At 44.1% G+C, this 24516-nt stretch overlaps 1 protein-coding gene across 6 annotated transcripts; it reads left to right on the top strand.

Annotated features, from left to right (window-relative positions):
• Nucleotides 1–3762: 3762 nt before the first annotated feature.
• EIF4E3 (eukaryotic translation initiation factor 4E family member 3) lies at nucleotides 3763–24305 on the top strand. 6 transcript variants are annotated; one of them, XM_055806247.1, is made up of 9 exons: nucleotides 3775–3907; nucleotides 4628–4684; nucleotides 12724–12796; nucleotides 15022–15168; nucleotides 15247–15341; nucleotides 17287–17347; nucleotides 20600–20666; nucleotides 22878–23033; nucleotides 23552–23971. In XM_055806247.1, the coding sequence occupies exons 1-9, from the start codon at nucleotides 3819–3821 to the stop codon at nucleotides 23581–23583; spliced, it is 777 nt and encodes a 258-aa protein (XP_055662222.1). In that variant the 5' UTR covers nucleotides 3775–3818; the 3' UTR covers nucleotides 23584–23971. The 6 variants fall into 6 exon arrangements, with proteins under 6 accessions (XP_055662225.1, XP_055662224.1, XP_055662223.1 ...); XM_055806249.1 differs by lacking the exon at nucleotides 15022–15168 and having other exon boundaries at nucleotides 3764–3907; nucleotides 23552–24305; XM_055806248.1 differs by lacking the exon at nucleotides 4628–4684 and having other exon boundaries at nucleotides 3764–3907.
• Nucleotides 24306–24516: the final 211 nt, after the last annotated feature.

Below are 24516 nucleotides of genomic sequence, written 5' to 3' on the forward strand. Positions count from 1 at the left end.
ACAGTGATGGTACACAACTGTCAGCATGAGAAAGGATGGTCCTGATGATTTTAAGAGGCAGTCTGCCCCTTTGAAATGCCATTGCTTTATATCACGGGGATTTCCTGTACTAGCTGGGAGCAGGAGCTATGGAAAAAGCTACTGGAACGGGCAAATAACCTTTCAAGCACATGTAACATACCCGTTGTTGTCAAGATTTGGGGATCAGCAAGGATTGATTATGAGAATAGGGATTTAAATCTCAAGGAAAACCACGGAAACAGTTATGAAATATTCATTGTTTCTTCTGGCTATAATCATGTACCTTCTTCAGCACTAATTAGCCCCAGAGTGGAGCAACTTGGGCATTTTTTGTGGCAAGGAGGTTCAGGTGCCTGAAACCAGGTGCAGGCAGGCAATGCTAGGAGCACACAGGATGGGGCAGAACAGCATTTCCCACTCTCCTTGTTTGGATTTTTTTCTGCCCAGTTGTTACCTGGGAAAATTTCAGCTGTTACCCATCTGAAATCAGCTGAGCTACCTGCTGACTTCTGCTCTTGGCCACACAGTCCTGCTTTATAAGGCCTGAGCATAAAATGGCCTGTTTACTTGGAGAGCTCTGTAAGGAAAAGGAGGATGTGACTAGGAGAAGGTGGAAAGAATGGAGCCAGAAGTCCCTTCTATGGTGGTGAGCTTTAAGTGACTCAACTCACCTGTGCACTGTCTCATAGCACAGGGCTGCATCATAATGCAGTTTGTTCCTGGTAAATCTGTGTGAGAAGGTACAAAAGCACAGCAGATGGCATCACTAGGGTTCCTTTAAAAAGGGATCTTCCAAGATATATGGCAAATATCAATAAAACACATTTTTAAGTAAAATCATTTAAATATCTCTCTGAAAATGCTAATAATTTCCTGGGCTTTTTAATCTCTGACTTTGTTCAAGGTGTGCTGGCAGTGCAAGGTGGCTAAGCAGAATCAGGATGCTGTTCTTGTGATTATTTTTCATTGCAAGAGCCCTCTCAGGAGACTCATTTTTGCCTCTGTGTCACGACTTCTTAGAAATCTCTGTAGGCCAAGGATGTGCTAATTTAATGCATCCTGTGATTGCCCTTCCTCTGCAACCAGATTAATTTACTGTTAGTTGAGATTCCCACAAGGTAACTTGTGCCACTGTGAAGCCTGGTATTTGCTGATGTAAACAAGAAATAAACCGAGGCTTTACATGTCTCATTTGGAATAATGATACAGGCTGTGCCGTCTGGTACTCACTCCTATCTCAGAGGTGTGGGGGTTGTACTTCTATATTGCTCCTTGCAGCTCAGATTATTTATAACAGAATAATTTGTTTTCAGCCTGAGCTATAATGTTTTGAATGATGAGCAGCTCTCTAATAAATGGAATCTGGAGGTTTTCACTGAAGTGTGTGCTTCCCGTCAGAGGCAGGTGCTGGATACAAAGTCAGTTAGCTTCTGTGCTACAGTCTAGCGGGTTTGGCCTTATTTCCAGTGTGCTGCTGCTGCATATCCAAAATTTAATACTTTGTTGGCAACCTCGGCAGAAGACACCAAAAATGTATTAGGTGTGGAGGCTGTCGCTGGCAGTTGTGGAGGCAAGATGTGGCCCTTCAGAGTCATGAGAAATTAGCACTCTCCTCCTCTCCGCCTGTCTTCTCCAGCTCTTCTGAGAAAAATCTGTGCCTAGATACAGCCATTTATTGTGGTTTTTTTCTCAGAATTAATATTTTTGGTGGGCTCACCATTAAAATAGAGAGAAAACACTCGGAGTGGGCATACCAATGAATTTTTAGATTCCAGGCTCTCCCAAACGGTAATTATCTTGGTTTCTATTTAAAGAAGAGTAAATTAAATTGCAAGAGATGGTGCAACTGGTTTTCCAGATCTTATTTAATTTGGCTTAGCAGTTAGTATTTTCCATCTGCACAACATAATCATTAACTTTTTTTGCTTCTTCATTGTCACTCTAAAGACTGCTTTTTATGGGTGATCTCTGCCCTTTCTTACTGTTAGATTTTTATTTCTTTAAAGGAGTGTGTCTATTGATTTTTTCTTTTACAATAAAGTATATATAAAATTATTCATCCTACTAAATGTGCTTGCAAGGAAACCTATGTGATTCATGGTCTTTGATCCTGCTATCACTTATGTGGGTGTTTAACTTTACTACTGTGCATAGTACCAATGGGGGGAATCTTAATTTTAAAAATACTATTATAAAAATAACGTGAGGTTTTTAGCACGTGTCCATGCTGGATTATGAGGAACATCTCCCTATAAAACCAAGCATGTAAATTAAATAGTCTGGGGAGAAGATGGGAAGACAGATAAATTATTACACCCTCATCCCCCAAGACCGGAGGGGTTCCTTGTTGCGTTATTGTCTCCATCCACAGCCAGTGTGCACTACATTCATCCCTCCGTTTTGTGAGCATGCAAGGGTTGTATGTCCTCAAGCTTGAATTTTTAGAGGGATTTAGTTTTCTGGTCAGCATTGCTGAGCTAAACTGAGTACGAAGATTCTTTTCTTCAGCAGCCCTAGTGGTGCATCAGGCTGGGGCGTCATCTGTGCCTGTGTGAAAGGGGTGCTGGCAGCGTGTGGGGTGGGGGCTGGGTACCCGGTGAGGCAGGTCTGTGCTTCCCTGCTGTGGCTGGCAGGCTGGGCTGGGACATGGGTGGGGGAGAGTGTATGTGTGCAGGACCTGGGTAGGGCCCCTTCCTGGAGCCACCTGTGCCCTCAGATGGGCCCTTGCCCATGTCCATCGCTGTTGCCATCAGCATGGCTCTGTCCTCCCCTCACCCATCCATCTGGCCTTCCCACTGCTCTGTTGGCCCATTGGCCCAGCCGCTGCTTGTTGCTGTGTTCTGTGTTGACCTGCCTGAGGGCAGGAGGCTGCGGAGGGGTCTGGGCAGGCCGGGCTGGTGGGCCGAGGCCAAGTGTATGAGGCTCCTCAAGGAGCCATGTGGGTCCTGCACGGGGTCATAGCAACCCCAGGCAGCGCTGCAGGCGGGGAGGAGCGGCTGGGAAGGTGCCCGGAGGAAAAGGGCCTGGGGGAGCTGGTGGGCGGCCGGCTGACCGTGAGCCGGCAGTGTGCCCGGGTGGCCAAGGCGGCCAGCGGCACCTGGCTGGTGTCCGAAGCAGCGTGGCCAGCAGGAGAGGGCAGCGCCCGTCCCCCTGCGCTGGGCGCTGGTGCGGCCGCCCCTCGGAGCCGGGGCTCAGGTTTGGGCCCCTCAGCCCCAGCCAGACCCTGAGGGGCTGGAGCGTGTCCAGAGCCGGGCAGGGGCTGGGGCACAAGGCTGGGGGGGGGGCGGGGGGAGCTGGGGGGGTTCAGCCTGGAGAGGAGGGGCTGGGGGGGCTGATCGCTCTCTGCAGGTGCCTGACGGGGCGGTGGCGGGGTATCGGTCTCTTCTCCCAGGTGACAAGCGACAGGACAGGAGGGAACGGCCTCAAGTTGCGCTGGGAGGTTTAGGTTGGATATCGGGAAAAATTCCTTCGCGGAAAGGGTGGCCAAGGCCTGGCCCAGGCTGCCCGGGCAGGTGGGGGGGTCACCGTCCCTGGGGGTGTTTAATGGCCGCGCAGACGCGGTGCTCAGGGACATGGGTCAGCGGTGGGCTGGGCAGTGCTGGGGTTGACGGACGGTTGGACTCGATGATCTCAAAGGTCTTTCCCAACCTAAACGCTTCCACGATCTGTCCCTTCCCCTGGCCGCGGCTGTCCCTCCCCTTGCCCGAGCCCCGCGTCCCTCCCCTCGCCCGGCGCCCCCTCCTCCCACCTCCCGCGTCCCTTGTCCCCTCCCCGCGCAGGCCGGCCGGGGCAGGGAGATGGCGCTCAGCCCCCCCGGGCGGGGCGGGCAGGCGACCGAGCCCCCGCGGCTGCCGCTCCACTCGCCCTGGACCTTCTGGCTGGACAAGTGAGTGGGGCCGGGGCTGGCGGGGGGCTTAAAGCCTGTGTGTGTGTGGGAACCCCCAAAGCCCGGCGGGGGGCAGCATCCCCGACCCGGGGCGCCCTCGCTGGCCGTGGGGCGGGGGCCCGGCAGGGGCAGCCCCGGGCGCGCACGGCGCCGTCCCGGCCCGTCGGGGCGGGCGGCGGCGGTTCGGGGCTCGAACGGGTGTCGGCAGCGCTTTCCGTTTTGCGGTGCGACGGGCACACACGGATTCCGGCGACGTCGGCGGTGTTTTGAGCTCTAAATTTAGCCGTGACGCTGGCGAGCCCCAGGAATAGAAGGCTGAAGGTCAGGCGCTGCGGTGGTGGGCACGGTGGAGCTGGCCCTCGCCCCTCAGCCCACTGGGTGGCCGCGGCGTGGCCAGTTCAGAAAGCTTTAGTAGCCAGGTTCGACTCCTGTAGGTGATCGGCTCTTCAAACCTGGAGTGATCTGTTTTGAAGGATGAGCTGAAACAGCTTGGTGCGCTGGGGGCTGTGGTCCCCAGGGTGCTGCAAGGGGAGCTCCCCCCTGGTACGTGCGGCAGGGCACAGGGGGAAAGTGCCAGTGCCAAAACTGAAACGGGGAGCTTAAAACCAGAATTTGCTATTGTTTTTCTAATGCGGTTTTTTTCTGGCATTTTGGTTTGAATCTCTGCATCTCCTTTCTCTCAGTTTTCTAATTGTTATTTCTCCCCTCACCTGACTCCAGAAGAAAGTTCTCTCCTGCATTGGCCTGTCTGTCCCTATGTGCTGCCCCACACCGTGGGTAACACTGTCTTCTCTCTCTCTCTCTCTCTCTCTCTCTCTCAGTAACTACTGAAAACGCACGAACATGCTTGGGTTCTACCAATCAAATCTTATAAATACCCCACAAATTATTTCTGATCAATCTTTTTGAACTCACGAGGTAGTTACGATCCCGTTTGGGATCCGAGTTGTGCTGTCTGTGTGTTTTCAAAAGGCAGCATTTGGGCTGCTCTTCAGGCAAGCCACCATCCGGATCTGTCTGTTTACACAAGCCATGTGGAGATAAGCATGTCCATCTTTTATAACCAACATCGGAAGTTAAATTCTATTTCAAGTCCCTGACTTGTGTCATGATTTTTTTTTAGTAAGTCTTGGTTCCACCCTATTTTGGACTCCTAAAATTCAGTTGTTCTGTTTATTTTTTTCTTCTTTCTGTTCACATATAAGTGCATTTAATAAGGTAGTATTATTGTTCCTTAACTTATAAACCCAAGAGTGTACGTATATGAAAAAAGAAAAGGAACCATATATACACAAAACTGTGTTTTGTTTGCCATCAGCAGTGATAGAATAACAGCAGGGAACAAGAATGCCACAAGCGAGATGTGTTGCGTACGCTGGGGTGAGTACGTTGGGTGTGCTGGCGGCGGGGGCTGCCCGGAGCTGCCCCCACACCCGCTGCCGCCCCTGCCAGCCAGCTCCCAGCTGGGCCCAGCGCTCCCCAGGCCCAGTGGCTCTGGGATCACTGGTTTCCCCAGGGAAAAGCTCCAGCACGACAGCAGCTGCAGCCAGAAGCCACAGGGTGTGAGGGGCTGAGCCGGCCCTGGGGAGATGGTCTGTGCCCGGGGGGGCAGGGACAGAGCAGCTGGGGGGGCACCTGGCCCACAGCAGGGGGCAGCCCGCCACATACATTTTAAAACCATTTAGGGCATTAAAAAACATGCATGAGATGGAGCCACAGACTTCATTTACTATGGTGTGTGGAGGTGGATGTCTCCTTACAGAGTCCCACAGAAGTGGCTGCGACATTTGTTGGGACAACCATGCAGATTTGACAGAGGGATTGTTGCTGAGGGTTCCGTAGGGTGGACTTCCCATAGGAGGTAACTGTGGGTGCTTTAACTCACTTTAGTAACGCCAGTGTGGGGCAGTGATGTTTCCTCATGATATGGCATTGTTTTTTGTCTGGTGGTATGTTTTACCCTGTACTTGCCCTGAAAACCAAGAAGAGATGATTAAGGATAAATAGACTTTGGTATCTTTTTCTATTAAATTGCTGGGAGAGACACATCCATGAAATATGTTTTGGAGATGTTAAAATATATCTTCGTTAAGTCACATGGTTAAAATAAATACCCATCAGCTAAGGAGTACTTTCTGTAACAACTGGTGATACACTACCGAGTGATTCCCTTGGGGTTCATGACCTTGCTTTTATCTCCTGCTTCAGGAGTAAATGCCTTTGTTTAATCTACCTCAGCACTTGTTTCTGTGAATGCCTCCGCACAGGCTTAGCATCTGGAGGCTGGGATCCTGTGACCAGGTTCTGGTTCGTTGCCATTATCTTCCACGTGTCACAGGGCATCTGCCTTTCCCATAACTGCTAAGCCTTTCTTGGTATGTGTTTCTGAAATAGTGACAGTCTGATATCGCTCTCTTTTATCTTACCCTGTAGATGCATTAGGAAAGTAAGCGTGATGAAAGTGTTTGGGAGAATATTGTTCATCAGTCTGACAAATAAGATCCCACCTATGATCTTCAAATGCTTGCAGGTCAGCAGTTTCATAGAAGACAGAAAAGCTGTCAGGTGTTTTTCTCTTGAGAGAAATGGGATTTCCTTTTTAACTGTTAAAACATTTTAAGGTCATGTGCTAAAGGTTTTGAAACCCAGAGTTCAGATCTGCTGTTTCATTTGTCCATTCTGCACATTTCCAAGTGCATACCTACACACCTCACTCATAGCACTTTTGGCTGCAGTGATGTTAGAGGGTGTGGGGAATTTCAGCAAGTCTTGCAGATGCATTTGGTGCCACCTTGAAGCTGATTCATGCTGGTGGCTCTTCATAATCATGTTTATCTCGGTGAGGATCTGGTTTGGTGCAGGGTCCTGCTTATAGTGGCCTCTGGCTTTGCAATGCAAGATTACCTTTCTAGTTTTGCTACACTGTGTAGTCTTTCAATTTTTTTACAACAAAGGGTCAATATGCATCACTGACTGTAACAAATTAAAACCAAGGATTACAAATCTGGTCACTGTGTTTATGCTGTCTGGCACCTTCAACATGGGGATTGCACAAAAGGAGAAGTGAAATGACCATCTAAGGTTGGGATGTCCTAGATGACTAGCTGTGATAGGCACTTGAAATCCCCTTTGTGGGATTTGGGGTTGTGGATCTGGGTGCAATCTTTGTGTAAATACTAATCTGTGAAGCTGATGATGCTTTTTGATGTGCATGTGGACACGATGCAAATATCCTACTTTGTGAACTTTGCAAATCATGACATTAGCGAGGGTATTGTATGCCATCTTATGTTTAAGGCTGCACCAGGTAAGCCTTTCCTACCAAAATAACAAAGGGAACGTACTAGTACTAGTAGCTGCCTGATTTTTCAGCTTATGACAAGAAACGGGAGTTCTTGTCAGCGTAACAGTTTTTAGCCCAACGTGTGTGTGTGCGCACATGATAATGAAGATGATGTGCGTCGCTGCAAAAAGCCGCTTTGTGAAGATCTGACTGCATTGGAGCTGCCAGCATTGCTGACAGACCGCTTGCAGTCAGTGGCAAGGAATGTACCAGTGCCCTTCTATACAAATCAGCACTGTCAGAAATTGAGCACACGCCACACAAAGCCTAGTACCGAAGTCTTGTTTCTAGATAAACCTCGACAAAGGTGTGCTCGCTTCCATGGGAGCATGCAGCCGGGCAGATCGCACTGCAGCACCGTGGCCTGCCTGCCTTGCCTTCTTGCCTGACTTCTAACAGTGCTTTTTTGGTAATTTTCTTTCTATTGCAAGAGTAGTTTAAATCCTCTGTATCTTCGTGAGGGTAAGAATATGCTTATGAACATTGTCAAGTATAATGCGATGTTATTAGCCTGCTTCAGGAAAGTGAAAATATTCTTACATAAACAAATTATCCTTATGTGCTGATTTTTCTCTCTGCATGTTATACTGATGAGTTCTATGTTTATACAGTTTTGTTTGGAAAGTTTAGTAGATAAATTCTGATAACGGAACCATTTTTATAATAATTCTGAATCTTCATAAGTGAACACATCAGATATTTGAAGCTAAACTTAATATATTTCCTTTTTTCCCTATAGCAAAATCTTATTTATCTAGGATCATCTGTTTCATCTATTAAAGCTTATGAGTAGGTGGCTTACAGTGAAAAATGATGGTTAATATTATAAGAACGTTCAGCCCCATAAATGCATTTTGACAGGCTTTGATGGCTTGAAATCAGTCTTTGTATTCAGAATGGATTACCAGATTTAGTTGCCACAGCATGTTTTTGAGTTTATGCTTTGTAAGAGTAAATATTTTGCTTATTTATACCAAAACCAGTTGTGGCTAAGTACTTACAGGGGTATTCTCAAAAGTGCTTGGCAGCTTTTAAAGCTCCTGCTAAAGCGGTGATGAGATTCCCCCCCCTGGGAAACAAAGGCTAGTGTGAGCACACATGAAAAAACTTCTGTCCTTAATTCTTTGCAGGGGAACAGAAGAGCTACAGTTCTGCATCAGACATTAACATAAGCACAGCCACCTGGAGGTTTATTCATGGATGAAACAATGGAATTTATCTTTGCATCCTTTGTTCTTTATTTGCGCTGGAATAATGAAGGAGTAGTGAAGCAAGCTGGCATTAGGATTCAGCTTGTGTAGGTTATTCCTGTTTCCACCTTCCACTTGTAACTGCCACCCGTGAGATGCTGTATGGTGGGTCTGGCCTGACGAGCCAACTCGATTATTCCTGATACTGCACTATAACTTCTGCCATAAAGATTCCGAAGATGCGGAAAAGTGACATCACAGGGCACAGACCAGGCAGTCCAGAACTGCTGAGTATTTTATGTGCAGGCTGTCCATGGGGGACCCACGGGGGACCCGAAGAGCTGTGGGTGCCTGGCTGGTGCTGTCATGTGTGTCCCCTCCTGTCAGTGCGCTCGTGGGGATTTCCAGGGGCTGTTGCGTTACTTGGAAATGAATTGTTCACCATAGCAATAACTGACAGTCTAGTATGGCATATCAGTTTAATTTTATTGTTGATGGCAGTAAAATTATTCAAAGGGGGGGAATCCTGTGATGGCTTCATTTCAAGGGTCAGTATTTGCAGTGTTCTTGTTTTGTAAGTAGCATGTGTATTGAGGTTTTTAGCAAAGTACACAACCACCTCACTACTCCTAGCTTATAGTGTAAGTGTTTGCTGGAAAAGTTACAGAACTAGGAATTTCTACAGATCCCTTCACTTGGAAGTAATTTGCCATTTGTATGATCTTAATTTAAAATTACTCAGTGTACTCGGTTAAACAAACAAACAAAACCACAAACCACCGCAATTTCATGGGTTTCAAGGCACGAAGCCCCCTCAGGTGTCATCGGTGCTGATTTGCTGAGTTTATGGGTGGCTATGACAGAAACATTGTGGTTCAGATTTGTCAGTAGTCTGTGATTTTGCAGGAAATTCTGGGATTTTTCCTTCTGTCTGTCTGTCTGCGATTAAAATACTGTCTCTGCCTTATAGTCATCCATTAAACCAAATTTGTGCAGGTATAATTTCTGCAGCAAATGATCCTGAACTTTTAAATTGATGCGTGTAATCATTTTCTCATTTGCAGTCTTTTCAATAGTTGTTTGTTTGTTTTTTTTTTTAAATAAAAAAAAGTTTGGGGGTTCATGCACATACCCATAAATCACTGACACTTTGCAGAGCTGGGTGAAATGCTGAAATAATTAATGCGGTGTAATCTTGTGGGCATGGGGCACTTGCCAGGCAGGGTGTTAGAAAGAAATGGTCACTCACCTTAACTTTTAAAACAGATAATTTGCTGTTCGGTTGGTGTTTTCTGCTAGCTGATCACATACTTTCTCTGGAAAATATTATTTACAACTATCAAAATGAATAATTTTATAACCTCAAAGTGAGATATTCTGTCTGTCTCAGCTGCTTTTTTAAATGGCATTGAATTTAGCTAAATGGCTACTGTGATGGTCTAGATAACTTTTGAAGGCTATCATTAGAGAACAGATTTTAATCTTGTGTTCAAGTAGACCATATTATTGAAACATCTCAGTGGCAGTATTGGTGCGAGTCCAGAGAGTGTGATACTGTACGTTGTACAACAAAGTTAACCCGTATGTGTTGGTGACGGCTAGGTTAGCAAACCGGCAGAGGTAGCGCCTAAGAAAAGGGATTTCTTGGGCAGTGGTGTGAGACAATAAGAGGCAAAGTTGCCTCAGATTTTGCTTGTTTGTGCTGTTATACACAAAACACAGTGTTAGCAGAGAGGCGCTACTGCTGTCAGCAACAAGGGAAAACCAAGGGGTGGTTTCTTGCAAAATCTCTACTGACAAACACTTATATCACCTGGTAAGATTTAAAGTCTGCTTTTAACTGCCTACTTTTTTTTTGTGCATTCAAAATCCATCTGTCTGACTCTGTTAAATACTGTGATTATTTTTTTCCTTGATGCTGAGTGTAAAGTGCAAGGGAAAAGCAAAACAAAACAAAATTTAAAAAACCCCGAAACAACAAAACAAAACCCACCCCAAAAACTGTACTATGATGATTCCTTTTGAGCACGTTGGTGGAAGTTTTGCCTTTTGTTATTTTCAGGTTATCAGTTTTTCCATGGGAGTTTTCATAGTTCATGAGCCACAGACTAAAACCTCTGCCATAATGATTTCTTGGGGGTTTTTTTTTGTTTGTTTTTATAACCTCTAGTTAAAGTGACTTTCTGATGAGATTTGGATATGTAACACTGTTTTCTCATCAGTTTCACTGTTGCAATGTACTCCTATTAACAGACAAATAGTAAAGCAGATGCTAGCATGTTCAATACTGAAAAAGTTGGGAGGGATTTCTCTGCTGTTTTTTATATGCATTTTTAAAGTAACTTATTTCGATAGGAGTCTTCCAAAAGCCTTGGGGCTGTTATTATAGTTTTGAAGTTGTGATGTTGTTTCGGTATTTTTGCATACTAAATTTCTTCCTTTACATTAATATCTAGGTTTTGCCTCAGAGCCTAAATGGTATCTGTAACAACTGAGAGTAACTTTACTTTTGTTTCCTGGACACGTTTCATGCTGATAAGAGGTATCAGGGCAAACAGCGGCACTGGTGGGAGGGTTACTGAGGGCCGGTTTGCTCTTACCCTTTCTTTAGCAGGTATCTGAGCAACAGCTGTGTTTTCTTGTGGTTCCTTAAATCCGTTCTGTCGCTTCTGTTTGCAGATTTAGTCATTTTACACGTTTTTGTTTCCTCTTCTGAGATGCAATGGGAGGTTGCTTTGTCTGCTGATCTTGATTTGTCTGTAGAAATCCTATTTCAGCTTCTAGGGGTGTGTGTGTGGAAATTAGGTTTCCAGTTCTAACAAAATGAATGTGCCTTAGCAATTCTGACCTCATTTCCCCCCAGATTGTGCCTGTGGGGGTGTGCTGGGAATTGTCCGACAGGTGTACGATGTGCTGGTAGTATGGTGACAGGAGCCAGTGGTGTCAAGGGTGTGGATGCACCGTCCTGCGTCTCATGCGCTGAGGAGTCATGATGAAGGTTATAAATAGGATCATAAATCATTTAGGTTGGAAAAGACGTTTAAGATGATGGGGTGCAGTCAGTGCTGTGTGTGCCTAAAGGGGACAGCTCCAGGTGGGAACTGGGAATAGTCAGTGTGAGGGTGAGCTAGGAAAGCCGACCTGTGCCAGGCGTACATCAGTGCATCCCTACAGTCTGGAATGAAACCAAGCCAAGGACTTCGGGAAGCGCTGCTGGCAGGCATGGCTGGAAGAAATACACGCTGCTGGTGGTGGGTGAGCTGCCTGGTCTTGAAGGTTTCCTGCATGCGTTGGGTGATATCACTGCATGGTCAGGGTTGGAAGGGACCTCTGGAGACCACCCAGCCCAACCCCCTGCTACAGCAAGCTCTCCTGGAGCAGGCTGCGGAGTCACATCCAGGTGGGTTTGAATGTCTTCAGAGAAGGAGACCCCACAGCCTCTCTGGGCAGCCTGCTCCAGTGCTGGTCACCCTCAAGGTCAAGCTCTTCACCATATTCAGGTGGAACATCTCGTGTTGCAGCTTGTGCCTGTTGCCCCTTGTCCTGTTGCTGGGCACCGCTGAAAAGAGCCTGGCCTCGTCCGGCCGACACTTGCCCTTAAGATGTTTGTATGCACCGGTAGGATCCCCTGTCAGCCTTCTCCTCCCTCCCCCGGCCGGCCGCCGGGCCCGGCTCCCCCACCAGCCCGGCCCGCCGCTCGGGGACGCCGGGGGACCGCGGCTGGGGGGCGGGGCTGCTGCGGGGGGGCGGGGCTGCTCCGCCCCCGCCCCGCCGGGCTGTGCGCCGCCGCCACCTAGCGGCCGCGGCGGGGCACGGCGCCTGCCCGGGGCCTCGGCGCTGCTCCGCGGCCGCCGCCGGTGAGGTGGTTGTTACCGTGCGGGGCACCGAGCGCCGCAACCCGCCCCCGGCGGCTCTGGCCCGCACGAAATGCAGTTACAAGGACGGTCGGGGTAGGAGCCCGCCGTCCCGTACAGGCAGCCCTTCCACCGGCCGAAGGTGTGTGTGTGGGGGCACTGGTTTGAAACGTCTGGGTTTAAAAGCCCTAATCCAGCTGTTGAACCAAAATATTTTCAAAAATACTGGGTGAATCTTATTCAAAAGTATAGAAGCACTTAAAATCCTGTCTTTAAATGATTGGCGATAATTGGAATTAGGGTTTATTACGCAGCTTTGACACATGAATATTTCACATCCACGCTGGTGTGATTTGCTTTCCCCATCCATCTCTCTTCTCCTCCCTTGATAACAGAAATATTTTTATCAGCCTCGACTTTGTTTTCAAGGTCGCTCCCTGGGACGACGGCGGCTGAGTATGCATCACATTTGAAGAAGATTTACACGGCACGCACGGTACAGGTGAGGGGCCGCACTGGCCGGGGCTACTGTGTGCCATGCTCTCACTGCGCGCCATGCTCTCACTGTGCACCTTGCCTTTTGGCTTGGCTCACACGGACGAGCCACACTGGTGGCTTTGCTCACCTGTGGGACGGAACTGAGTGGTACTGGTTGTGTGTAGGGTGACTCAGTCATTGCCTGCATTTCATGTGGCTTTCCACACCAGGAAAAGAGGAAGCTCATTGATCAGGCAAGCCCCCTCTTCTTAAACTTTCCAGAGTTTCCAACTGTACCTCCATTGGATTGTTACATTTGATGCATTTTAAATATTTTTCCTGCCTTTTCTCATTTATTTATTTTTTTTTTAAATACAGGAAATTATTACACAAAGACTCAAAATTACAGCTTGTGTTTTTTTTCTTCTTTTACCCCTTGAGCATGAATTTAAAGAAAAAGAGATTCTAGCAAACTGACGAATTAAAGCACTTTTAAATCATGCAGTACAGCAATGAGAAATTCTGCGTATCTGTGTCATCTGTGCCTAGCAGTGGGCTTCTCTTGCAAGTAAAACTGCATTCACTGTTAGCGTGAAGTGTAATGAATTGGTATTTGTCTCACCTTAATGCTAGGCTGACTCTAGTTCACTAAATCTCTGAAATTCTAAGATGATGTCCAACCCTTCCCTTTGAAGGAGCCCAGCCGTAGTGGTCTACCAGAGTTTTAAGTAAGGCTTTCTCATTAACGTCTGCACAACCTGTACATTGCATGAGATTGCATTGCTTTTGGAGTTTTCTGGGGATGAAGTAATCAGTGGAAATTCTTTGGCATAAAGCATGGAAGTGTCCTGCAGATCTTTGGGAGAGGTTCCCTCTCACCTCTCTGTGTCAGCAGAATGTCCCCGTGGGTCATGCAATGAAGTGACACTCCGAAGTTCAAGCTGATGGCAGAAGTGGGCTTGTTTCAAAATGGGTTGCCATGGTTCCTGCTGAAAACAGGACAGCTTAAGGCCACGGGCTGTTGTACACAGTATCTGGTGTTCTCAGTTTTCCCACTCTGAATCTGGCCTTCAGATGATTAGGTTTTAATGGCTGAAATTGGTTTTCTTCTCATCAGGTTGGGGTTTAAAATACACAGGATCTCCCTCAGGTCTCCTGGGAAGCCTCGTGGTCTGGATGAGGCTGTCAGAAGCTGGCAGTGTGGCTCCTGATGCCTTTTGCTGTGCTGTCATATGTAGGTATCATCTTCCTCGAGGAAGCAGAACCAAAATCTTCATTGACTTCACTGCTGTCCTTCATGGGCAGCAGCCAGTCATTGAGGGATGCTGGCATGCACCACGTGAAAAAAACCAAAACAAAACCTTCCCAACTGGCTTCCTGGTTCAGGACACAAGAGCTCTCAAATATTTCCGCAGCCACCTGCCAGTGCAGCACTGCTCCTTCCACTTCTGTCAGCAGCTTTGGGGTTTGGGTACCCAGGTAACGTTTATACCTGGGTTTTATATTTTTAATAGTCTTCCATCTCTTCTTAATGGCTTGGAGGTAGAATTGCCAAGGGCCACAAAAATTTGTCACATAACGTTGCACTCTTTTATTTTTAAATTTATGCTGATGATTAAGTATCAGATAATGAGTTGTGCTAATGCTTAATATTGCATCACTGCATATTGATGCAACTTAAGTCTTTAAAAACCCTTTAATATTCCTGATTGTTGGGTAAAGAAGAAAGGGGCCGGGGATCTTTTCACTTGTCCCTCCCTGTTGCTCACCACTGCTTTTTTGGTGCCTTTTATCCACCCCAAACATGCGTGACAGCTTCTGCTTTTATTGGCTGAAATGCTGGGAAGTAATCCGATGGTTCCTGGTAACTTGGATCTTCTAATTTCTCCCCCATTCCGGTATTAACTTGTGCCTCTCTTGTTCTTTGCATCTGGGTGAAACTTTTCACAGTGATCTAGACGCACTAGTTGGATTGCTAGTTAGGCATTTTGTTTAACAGAATTACTGTTTGTAGCGGGTTTTTTACTCAGAATAATCATAGAAGTTTAGACTAGTCTTAAGCAAGATGGCTAATTGATATAAGTGTAAATATTTTAATTTGCTAAGAAAGTTTTCTGTATTGTTTTTTCTGACATACATAGTGTAACTCTGATTTTGATGATTTTTTTTTCTCTCTATTCCTAAGGACTTTAATTCTAAAATATTCCACAGTTCAAGTGCTTCCTTTCTTTCTACCTTCACCTTATGCAGAACTGGCAACGAAAAAACAACCCCAAGAACAAAACAGTAGAAGTGAAATTGCAACAAGCTCTTTCCAGAGCATTTTATTATAACGTGGAAGGTGCCAGTTCTCTAGGAGCAAGATACGTAATTGTTCTAGAAAAAATGACCAAGGAGGTAAATCTGCATGAAAATTACTCTCTTGCCTTAATGCAATTAGGTGTTGTGTGGGTTTTTTTTTTTTTTCTTTTTAAGGATTTCTGGAGTGTCTACAACAACATTCCTCCTGTGACAAATTTGCCTCTGAGATGTAGTTACCATTTAATGCGGGGAGAAAGACGGCCGCTTTGGTATGTTATCATTAGACATTTTTCTGGGAATGGGCAGTGGAAGAAGAAAGGAGGTGTGCGTGGGACAGGAGTGTCTTGTTTCTGTTGCCTGTGAATGCCTCAACTTGAGAGACCTGTGAAAGAAATATCCCAAGGATCGTAGGAGTGACAAAATACAGACTGCACTTTAATTGTCCACCTCTGAATGTAAATGTAAGAAAGAAATTAAATTACAAAAAAAGTTAAGAAATCAAAATATGACTCTGAATTTTGAGTACACAGGATATGTGACTTCTATTTGAATTATTTTTAACTTGCATTTTTTTTTCTTTCTGCTGAAGCTAGTATACTAATGGTGCAAATGACTGGCGATCCTTATCCTCACCTGTGCAGCAGTATTCTTCGTACACATGTAGATGCACATACACCTTGGATTAAAAGGAATTTTAGACATTACGAAGTGACTCATTGCAGCAAATTCCTACTTGATTGTAGGATAGTAATGGAATAAAGCATTGATATAATTGATGTTTTCCTTTCAGAAACTGAGTTTTGCATACCTTCTTCCTGGTGCAGCCCTGCCACATCCCAATAAGAGATCCCAGGCACTTTCTGAGGAGTTTTGATGTTTTTGGCATCGTTTGCATAGATTGTGATTGGATTAGAGTTTTTGAACTTGATCGTAGTGTGTCTGACTGGGCGGCAACTTAGTACAGGAGATTTCTGTCCTGGTCTAGTAAAGAAGTAAATAATTCTCTGAAGTGAAATGCATCTGAAGGTCTACATTACTTTTCCAAAAATACTGTGACTAGTCAGGATAGTTAAACGGGATTTGAAAGATGCTGGGGGGTGTGTGTATAAATCAACTGGGCTGTTGTGTGCAAGCCTTCATCTGCCTGCAAGGTTAAGCGAGAACACTTAGGGGATTTGTTTCTTTGTTTTTTCTGGTTTTCATTTGGTGAGTGACTATTCGAGGTGTGACATGCAAAGATCATTTCTGAAAATGATACATCAAAGTCTTAAATAAAAGACATTTTTTTTTATTTTAGGAAAGGGATTGCAAGAGATTGATCTCATCAGTAACCCCCTAATTTTTCAGTAATTACTGCCAAGGAGCTTTTCTCAGATTACAGTTATGGTATATTGGCTAATGCTGCATTAGTTTTTTAGGAAGAAAAACAAATTTTGACTTAAGAATTGAGGAGTGCAGGTTTTTGAAGATGCCATCCCAAAGCTTCCCCCTCCCTTCCCCAGTGTTTGTCTGGGTTGGTCCTGGGGAACACTTACAGGTTTCATACCGGGTTTAGATATTCCAGAGGTGTATTTTAGGTTATTCCTTTAACTTTGCTTTTAGAGAGTTCTAACAGGAAACTAGAAGGCCTAATTTAAAATCTTATAAAATAATTGTGACAGAATTAACTTGAGATGCTCACAGGGTTGTACATTTCGCCTTTGTCTTTTCAAGGCAGCTTAATGATTATGTCTGCCTTGATCTTGGGCAGCTTTGGTCTTTTTTTTTAATAAGGGCAATTAATTTCTAGCTAGTAACAAAACTGAAATGAAGTGTGCTCATGTTCTTTTGTTAAATTGGATAAACTTGAATGTAATAAGCCGCTTCTGTGAAAATACGCCAGAGTTTTTCCAAAATAAAAGGTTACCATAGTAAAACATAAAATTATTTTGTGGCTTGTTCCCATACAGTGTGCAGCCACTTCAAAGATGGGCTGTAGTCAGGGAAAATGTCTTTTCCAACACACAAAACTTAGGAAAGGGATTAGGTGTTGGGAGATACACTTCGTATGAACAATGGGAGAATTCTCTTTCATGTCAGAAGACCTAACTTGAGTCATGCTACCTGGAGTTAGTAATTGCATTTCAGATGGGATTTTTTCTGGGGAAATTAAATTGGAGTTATCTAGATGTGGTTTTGAATGTTTATGTTCACTGACCTATTTCCCATAACCAGGGAAGAGGAAAGCAATGCCAAAGGAGGCATATGGAAAATGAAGGTCCCTAAAGAAAGTACGGTATGTTATATTGACACTTTACTTAGACCTTGTTTAGTAATGGGGTTTCTTTAAGTTCCATCTGATAAGGCTGTTGTAAAGCTTTTTAGTTCTGACATCATGCAATACAACAATCAAACGCTGTATTAATGTCTCTAACCTTTTATTTTAAGACAATAAGCAAAAGTTTCTTTTACAATAATGCCATGTCCCTTGCTTTTGATAATATTTGTCAGTATATTATCATGCAAACAAAAGCTGCAGCGTTATATTCCACTTCCATTTGGACACATGGTATCTTACAATGCCCTTTGTTCTCAAGACTGCTTACAAGCACACAAAGAAAAACAGAAAAATCTTTTCCTGATAACATTATGTGCTAAATTATGGCTAGAACCTCAGTAATGCTCTTCAAAGGTCCAGGCACAGAGTCCAGCCCAACTTGCAGAGTATCACTGAAATGCTCCTAACCCCTCTGTCAGACTCGGTAGGAGATTTCTCCTTGGCACGGCTTGTTTGCACCTGTGTGCGGCTGTGGGCAGTGCTGTGACTTCCTGCAGCCAAACTGGACCCAGGCGTCATTCCCACCGATGGTTAATCCCATCACATGACTTGCTCCCACTGGAAAGGGGAAGATCTTCCTCATTCTCTCCTGATTCCTCTTGCACTGGCTCTGCTGTTCATTGGATGGGTTAACGAGCCAGCTTAATGCACTCTGTCACAAAAAGTCTCTTTTCCAGTTTATTCTTAATTTGAGTGTATGGCCAGGAGAGTGTTTTGATGGGCATAGGGGGTAAAGGCAAAAAGACAAGTAGGATCATGCCCTGTGGCAACAGTGAGTTGTCAGATCACCTCGCTTGCATCTTGTGAAACTGTAGTGCTGCTCAGTTCCCCACCTCCCCCCCTCCTATTTTTTTTTTTTTAATTAAAAAATGTGAAAGATAAAACCTGTTCAGGCATGCTGTTGTTCTAGCCCTGCTGAAATAATGGGGTTTCTCTTTGCGTCCCTAATCAAATGCATGTGAGTAACTTCTGTGAACTGTCACGGCAAGGAGATTTGACCTCTTCACACGTGGTGTTTATGTGCATAAGTGTGTTCTGGATCAGGCCTTTAAACAGGAAAAGTGAAGTGTCAGAAAGATGTGACAGCTTTGCAGAAGGCATTAAATGCTGAAAGATGGTACTTGAAATTTCAGCCAAAAGTTAATTGATTTTTGCCTGTGGGCTTTTTTCCCCCGTATGTGAATTGCAGCTTTCCTCCCCTGCAGTCCCCAGTGATCACAAAAGACTGAAATTTTCTTTCTCCTCTTATAATCAAGGTGTGAAGATTGTCTGAAGTGACAGGTGGTTTGGGAAGCTGCATTACTGGGCAGTGAATTTAGGGACTTCAGAGGCCATGTTTTTCAGAGGCTGAATGACAGCCCCTTCTTGAAATAAAGATATTTTTTGATCTCTTAGACTATGTACTGCATGTCGCAGGTCACTTCTGAAAGGTTTAATTGAAGGTGAACTTCAGTCAGCTTTTAGTGCCTCTGCAAATAGCCTGAATAATACGTTTCTGCCTGTTTCTCTTTTTTTTGGCTTTGTTCTTTGTCACATGTGCACACAGCATCTCCTTGGCTAAGATGAACCATCTTGTACAGACCTAACTCAAGACGATATGCTATAGCAGCTCTTGGTGAGGAAAATGTAGTTTTTTTCTAAAGATATCAGTCTTTCCAGTGGTAAGAAGAACAGACTGAGAAAATATTGACACTTAAATGTTGTATGTGTACAGTGACACTTCTGTATCCCAATTTTTAATATGAAAACTAATACCTTTTTTAGATGCTCGTAAGCAGTTGCAGGATCAGGCCTACTACTGGATGAAGTGCTTCCTACCCTTGAGCCTGTTAAGGCCAGTCACGGCAGCGACTGTGCCCGCTGCTGAGGTTGTGCGTGGTCAGTGCCATCGTTCCTCGCTGGGCTGTTCTACGGGCAGGCAAAAGGCACCGTGTCAGAGGCTGGCACGCTGACGTCCTCAGCCTGCCTCTCGGGAGACACCGCATCAGATGCTCCCGTAGCACAGCTTCATGTGATGCATTGGATTAGGTGATAATGAGTCACAGAGATCCTTTGTGTTCTAAAAGGTGGCTTAGGAGTACTTGGAAACACCATTAAAGTGGTTTATTAGTTTGTCATCTTTGTGGCTGCTTGCTTTTTGTTTTAACCTGGTGCATTGCAGAGAGCTTTGGCTGGAACTTGGGGGGAAGTTCCTGGCCCAGGCTGCCCGGGCAGGTGGGGGGGTCACCGTCCCTGGGGGTGTTTAATGGCCGCGCAGACGCGGTGCTCAGGGACATGGGTCAGCGGTGGGCTGGGCAGTGCTGGGTTGACGGTTGGACTCGATGATCTCAAGGGTCTTTTGCAACCTAAACGTATCTGTGACTCTATGATTTGATTTGCTGGGTTTTTTTAATAGTACTAAAACTCAAGCTAACTTCATATAGCAGAAAAGACGTTCCTTGAAAGTAGCATACGAAGAAGTTATTATGGTGGGGTAAACAGCTACATATCTTGATGTATTCTTTTCAAAAATAAATAAAAATATTCTGTCCCTGTAAACCCACACTTTAGAGCATTAGGTTGGTCCAGATGCATTTGGAATTTTGTGTGGGCTGTGGCTTACATGATAACAAGTGTCAAAAGCAAGTAATGATGTCATTAGTCTAACAGCTAAAGCAAAGTGGCAGATAGCTTTCCCCCCGTTTTAATTCTCTAGTGAGCAAACTGAACTTGTTGAAAGATGGACTTATTTCATAGTCAAGACTAATCAGAGATGATGTTTAAATATAAAATCAATTTAATTTACTGGTAGGGTTTTCAGGTACTTTTCTTAGAGTGGCTGGTTATTCTTTTCTGTAGAAACAAGTGATCACAAGTGGATCTTACAGTCTTATCATGGGAAATTCTTGGGAGAAATCTACTTTCAGGCTTTGCATTAACTAATGCGTTCAGGTCGAGTTCTGCACACAGATATAGCAAAGGTAAACTTATGGTTGAATATTTAAAATATTTATTAAACAATTCTGTGTAACAGCATGTATTTTCAGGGTCTAAATTCTTGCTCCAACTGGATTAAGGAAATTACTTATGTAACAAAACACGTACTTACAGTAAACACCTTTTTGTCTAGATAACTTCGGAAAGAGAATGCACTCAAAACTGAGCCAGAAAACCTAACTTATTAAAAAATAATAATGCAAATGTAATTTTTTTTTTTCTCCCCCTTCTTAGGCTGCAGTTTGGAAAGAGCTACTGTTAGCAACTATTGGAGAGCAGTTTACAGATTGTTGTGCAGCAGGTAACTTAAAAATGATTGAGGCTAGCATGACAATTTGAGTTTGAATACAGAACATGGAAACACTGCTAAAAAAGGGGTATAGGGCTGGAAATCACATTGATACGTGTTGTCATTAAGAGGAGGACAAGGTATTCTGACTGTCTTGACATAAGACTCAAGCTCAACAGCTTGGTTCCCTGGGAAGCCAGCAGGTTTTCTAGTTGTTAAATATCTATCTGTTAGCCACTATTTAAATGATTAATATTCATTCTCCAATGACAGGATTCTGGAACCCCAAGTGACATGTCTGTACCGATTGTTTGCAGTGTCACCGCTGGAAGCAGCTGCATGAGATAGATGCCCCTGTTAGCTGTCATGGTCCCCCCTGGTTCGGAGTTGCCAGGGGAAGCACTGCTGAGGCAGAGGGAGGCTGCGTGGTTTGCCTGGGGTGACATTAAAAGACCCATGGCAGGGCCATAACACAAACCTGGCTCTCCTGAAGCCCAGGTTAGCAATAGCTTCGTTCTTGCCTAAAAATTCTGCTTAGGTCAAGGTAATCTTTAGTGTAATTGAATATATAAATATTCTTAAAATAACTTGCTGGTTTACTGGAAAACAGGCATTAATCATCCAGAAGCTCACGTGTGATTTTGGTCAGAGGTAATAATTTAACTAAGTTGCTTTCAGAATAAATATCTTCTCTAGGCTTGCAAGGTTGCATGTTTAATTTGGAAATGGACTCCTGGAAGGGACTGTGAACACTAGCTGGCTTAAGATAGGTCATCAAATGCTGCTGCTTAGTCATGGATAGCAAGTACGAGTCTGACCGTTTAATTCATTGAGGTTCCATTACAGAACTGTTTCTTGCTTCTGGGTGGAAGTGAATAATGAACGTAGTGATCCACTGGCCTTGAGGGAAGGCGTTCTGGGAGCTGGTTACTAAGCAAACTTTTCAGTTCAAATGACACTTCTCCATCATTTCTTTTGACCATATTTACTTCTCTCCTATGCACGAGTATCTGGTTAACTGGCTGTTGCAGTGACAGTGAATATCCCGTTAGGAGTATTCCTTTGCTGCTCTATCATTCTGTAGAAAAGAATTGCATTTCTCGGGTTTGCTGAGCTGTTCAGCAAAAACCTTTCAAAGAGTTTCTCTTACACCTGGCTAATAAGGTGGAGCAGGCACATTGCAGTAGGCTGCTGCTGGTAGCATCGCCTTGGTGCCTTTATTTTTTCTGCAGAAATTTTCTTGAATGAGTTTCTCAAACAGTGGATTTCTCTCATAGCCCTCCTGACTTTCAGAACTGGAAGATACAGAATACAAGCCCCAAATCCTTAAGCTGTGAGAGACATTTCTAATCGCTGTTTTTCAAAATCCTTAACACGCGTAACTGAGCTGGTGTCGAGAAGGGACCATTCCTGCCCTTTATATACTGATAGGGTGGTCTTGGGGTCAGTTTAAGCAAGTATGTGATATTCTGCTGCCTACAGGGGTAATTTTTCCCCTTGGCTGTGCGCTGCTGACACCGGCTGTGCATGCTCACTACTGGCCCTTCCCTTAGGATGCACTGGAGGCAGCCACCGCTCCCAGATGCAGCATGGCCTTAGCCTGAGCTCCCACAAAGCTGCATCCTCAGAATTTCACACCAAAAAGGGCGGCTACAGCGAAGCACGGCATTACCGACACAGGCAGCATCAGCCTGACTGGGGTTTTATTAATTTTTTTTTTAATGCTTTTTTTTTTTTTTCCTGTTGTTGCCTTGACAAAAGTTAAAGGAAAAAGAAAGCATAGTCTGGAAAAGCTGGTGCCTGATCTCCGCCAGGTACTGTTCTTGGGGTTTTAGTTGTTTCACCCTCACCCCCAATTTTTGCTTATAGGCATTACTGTAGGTAAATTATCTTTAGCAATTTATATTGCTAACCTGAATTTCTGAAGGGAGTCTTGTGATTCCCTTCTGCTCAAGTGTAAGTGTGCTAATAGCAAAGAAGAATAATCCTATGGCACTTTACTAAAACCATAATGAGGTAATATTTCCAATAGTTTCTACAAATACAGTGTTTGTTTCAGTTTGGTAACTATTTTGTCTGGTTTGAGCATTGGTATTCTCCTCACTGGAGATTGCTCTTTTTCTTCAGATCAGCTTTTGGGCACTGTTTTATAATACATAAGTATCAAATTAGACATGTCTCACTTTTTAAGTATTCCTTAATGATGCTTCCTCTTCTGTGCAGGTGATGAAGTAATAGGGGTTAGTGTCAGCATTCGTGACCGTGAAGATGTTGTGCAAGTCTGGAATGTGAATGCCTCTTTAGCAAGTGAAGCAAAAGTTTTAGAAAAGATACGTAAACTCCTGCCACACACATCTTTTAAAGCGGTCTTTTATAAATGTAAGTATTGTGTACTGTTAATTGGAGCAACAAGATGCTGGTGTGGTCTTGCCATGGAAACATCCTGCCTAATTCATCATTAACCATTTAGAAGCGTGACATCTCTCATGGCATTGAAGTTACGTCCTTTCAATGTAAAAGCCAGCTATCATTCAAATTATAAGATATTTTTAGTTTATTTGTAGAATATATTTTATTCTTGTTTCAGGTTTCATGTTTAATATGCCTGAAATGAGTAAAAGGAGAGACAAATCTCTTGATAACTCTCAAGACTACAAGCTGTTCAGTTTAAGTATTCATAGAGGAATCATTTGCAATCAGGATTTTAAAGGGTCTCTTATTTTAGGCTCTAGATAAATGTATTATTAGAATACTGTATTCCCAAAGATCACTTGTTGGCATGTTGTGTCTTCCTTGACTGCTTTATACGTTGTTGTCTTCTCTCTTTTTAATGTTTTCACCTCCTTGACTGAGCTTACATGTTCTTTTATTTTTTTTTTTCCATCTGTCTTCCTTAGCACACAGAGAGCATCATGCTTTTGAAGGCTGATGTGAAAAACATGAAGTGCACAGTCTGTGCCAAGCACGTGTGTCGGTGTTTGGTGTTTTGAGGTGGTCTGGATGAGAAGGATGGTGGAAGCTCTGCAGAAGCACCACACGCAGCTGGCCCTTTGAGTTTCTAGCATTTCAAACTGGGCTATTGCTACTGAAAATGAGGAAAAACAGTTGCTCTGACCGCTAAATGTGCAATTCATCGCTTCTAGTTTGGCTGGGTTTTTTAATTCTTCATAATTTCTTTAAAAAGATATTTTGGCTATTGTTTTTTCAATCAGATTATATTTGCTCCCATTTCATTAAGACAGCAGGCTTTCATTTCTTCTGTACTGTATTTAGTTAAATGCAAAGATGCACAAATATAAACAGTGTTAATCTTTAAATGTTTGTCTGTATTAATTATTTGAGGTGTTAGTTTGCTTTAATATACAACCAAAGATTGGTGTAGTTCCTTTTACCAGAAGAAGCTGCCAGGTAGAGATGAACGTACACTCCACTGAGCATTACTTCATTGTTAAGAGGTTTTTGTTTGGCAACTGTTCAAGTTGCACTGATTTCCACATCTTTAATATATTAAGAGGCAGCCATTAAAATAAAATTTTAAAATAAGAATTGCACATTTGAGTTTTTTTTTTTTTACAACTTTATCTGTATTTATGAATTAAAACCACACAGTTAATGAGCATTATTAATTAAACAAATTTTATGAAATTCAAATGTCTTGCTTCTGTAATTGCTTTCTGAGATTAAATGTTACCAGTCCTGCTTTTTCAAACCTCTGTATTTCTCAGTAAAACTTATTCTTTTAGAAGCTGTTTTGTTCATAGATTAAAAATATTTTAAAATTTCTTTTTCTGTTATTAAATCAGAAAAGAGGCCTGAAGTTTATTAGTAGCATGTATTCTTGTATCTATTCTGTTAATACTTG

The sequence above is a fragment of the Falco peregrinus genome, chromosome 5, assembly GCF_023634155.1.
Source record: "Falco peregrinus isolate bFalPer1 chromosome 5, bFalPer1.pri, whole genome shotgun sequence".
Taxonomy (NCBI): Eukaryota; Metazoa; Chordata; class Aves; order Falconiformes; family Falconidae; genus Falco; species Falco peregrinus.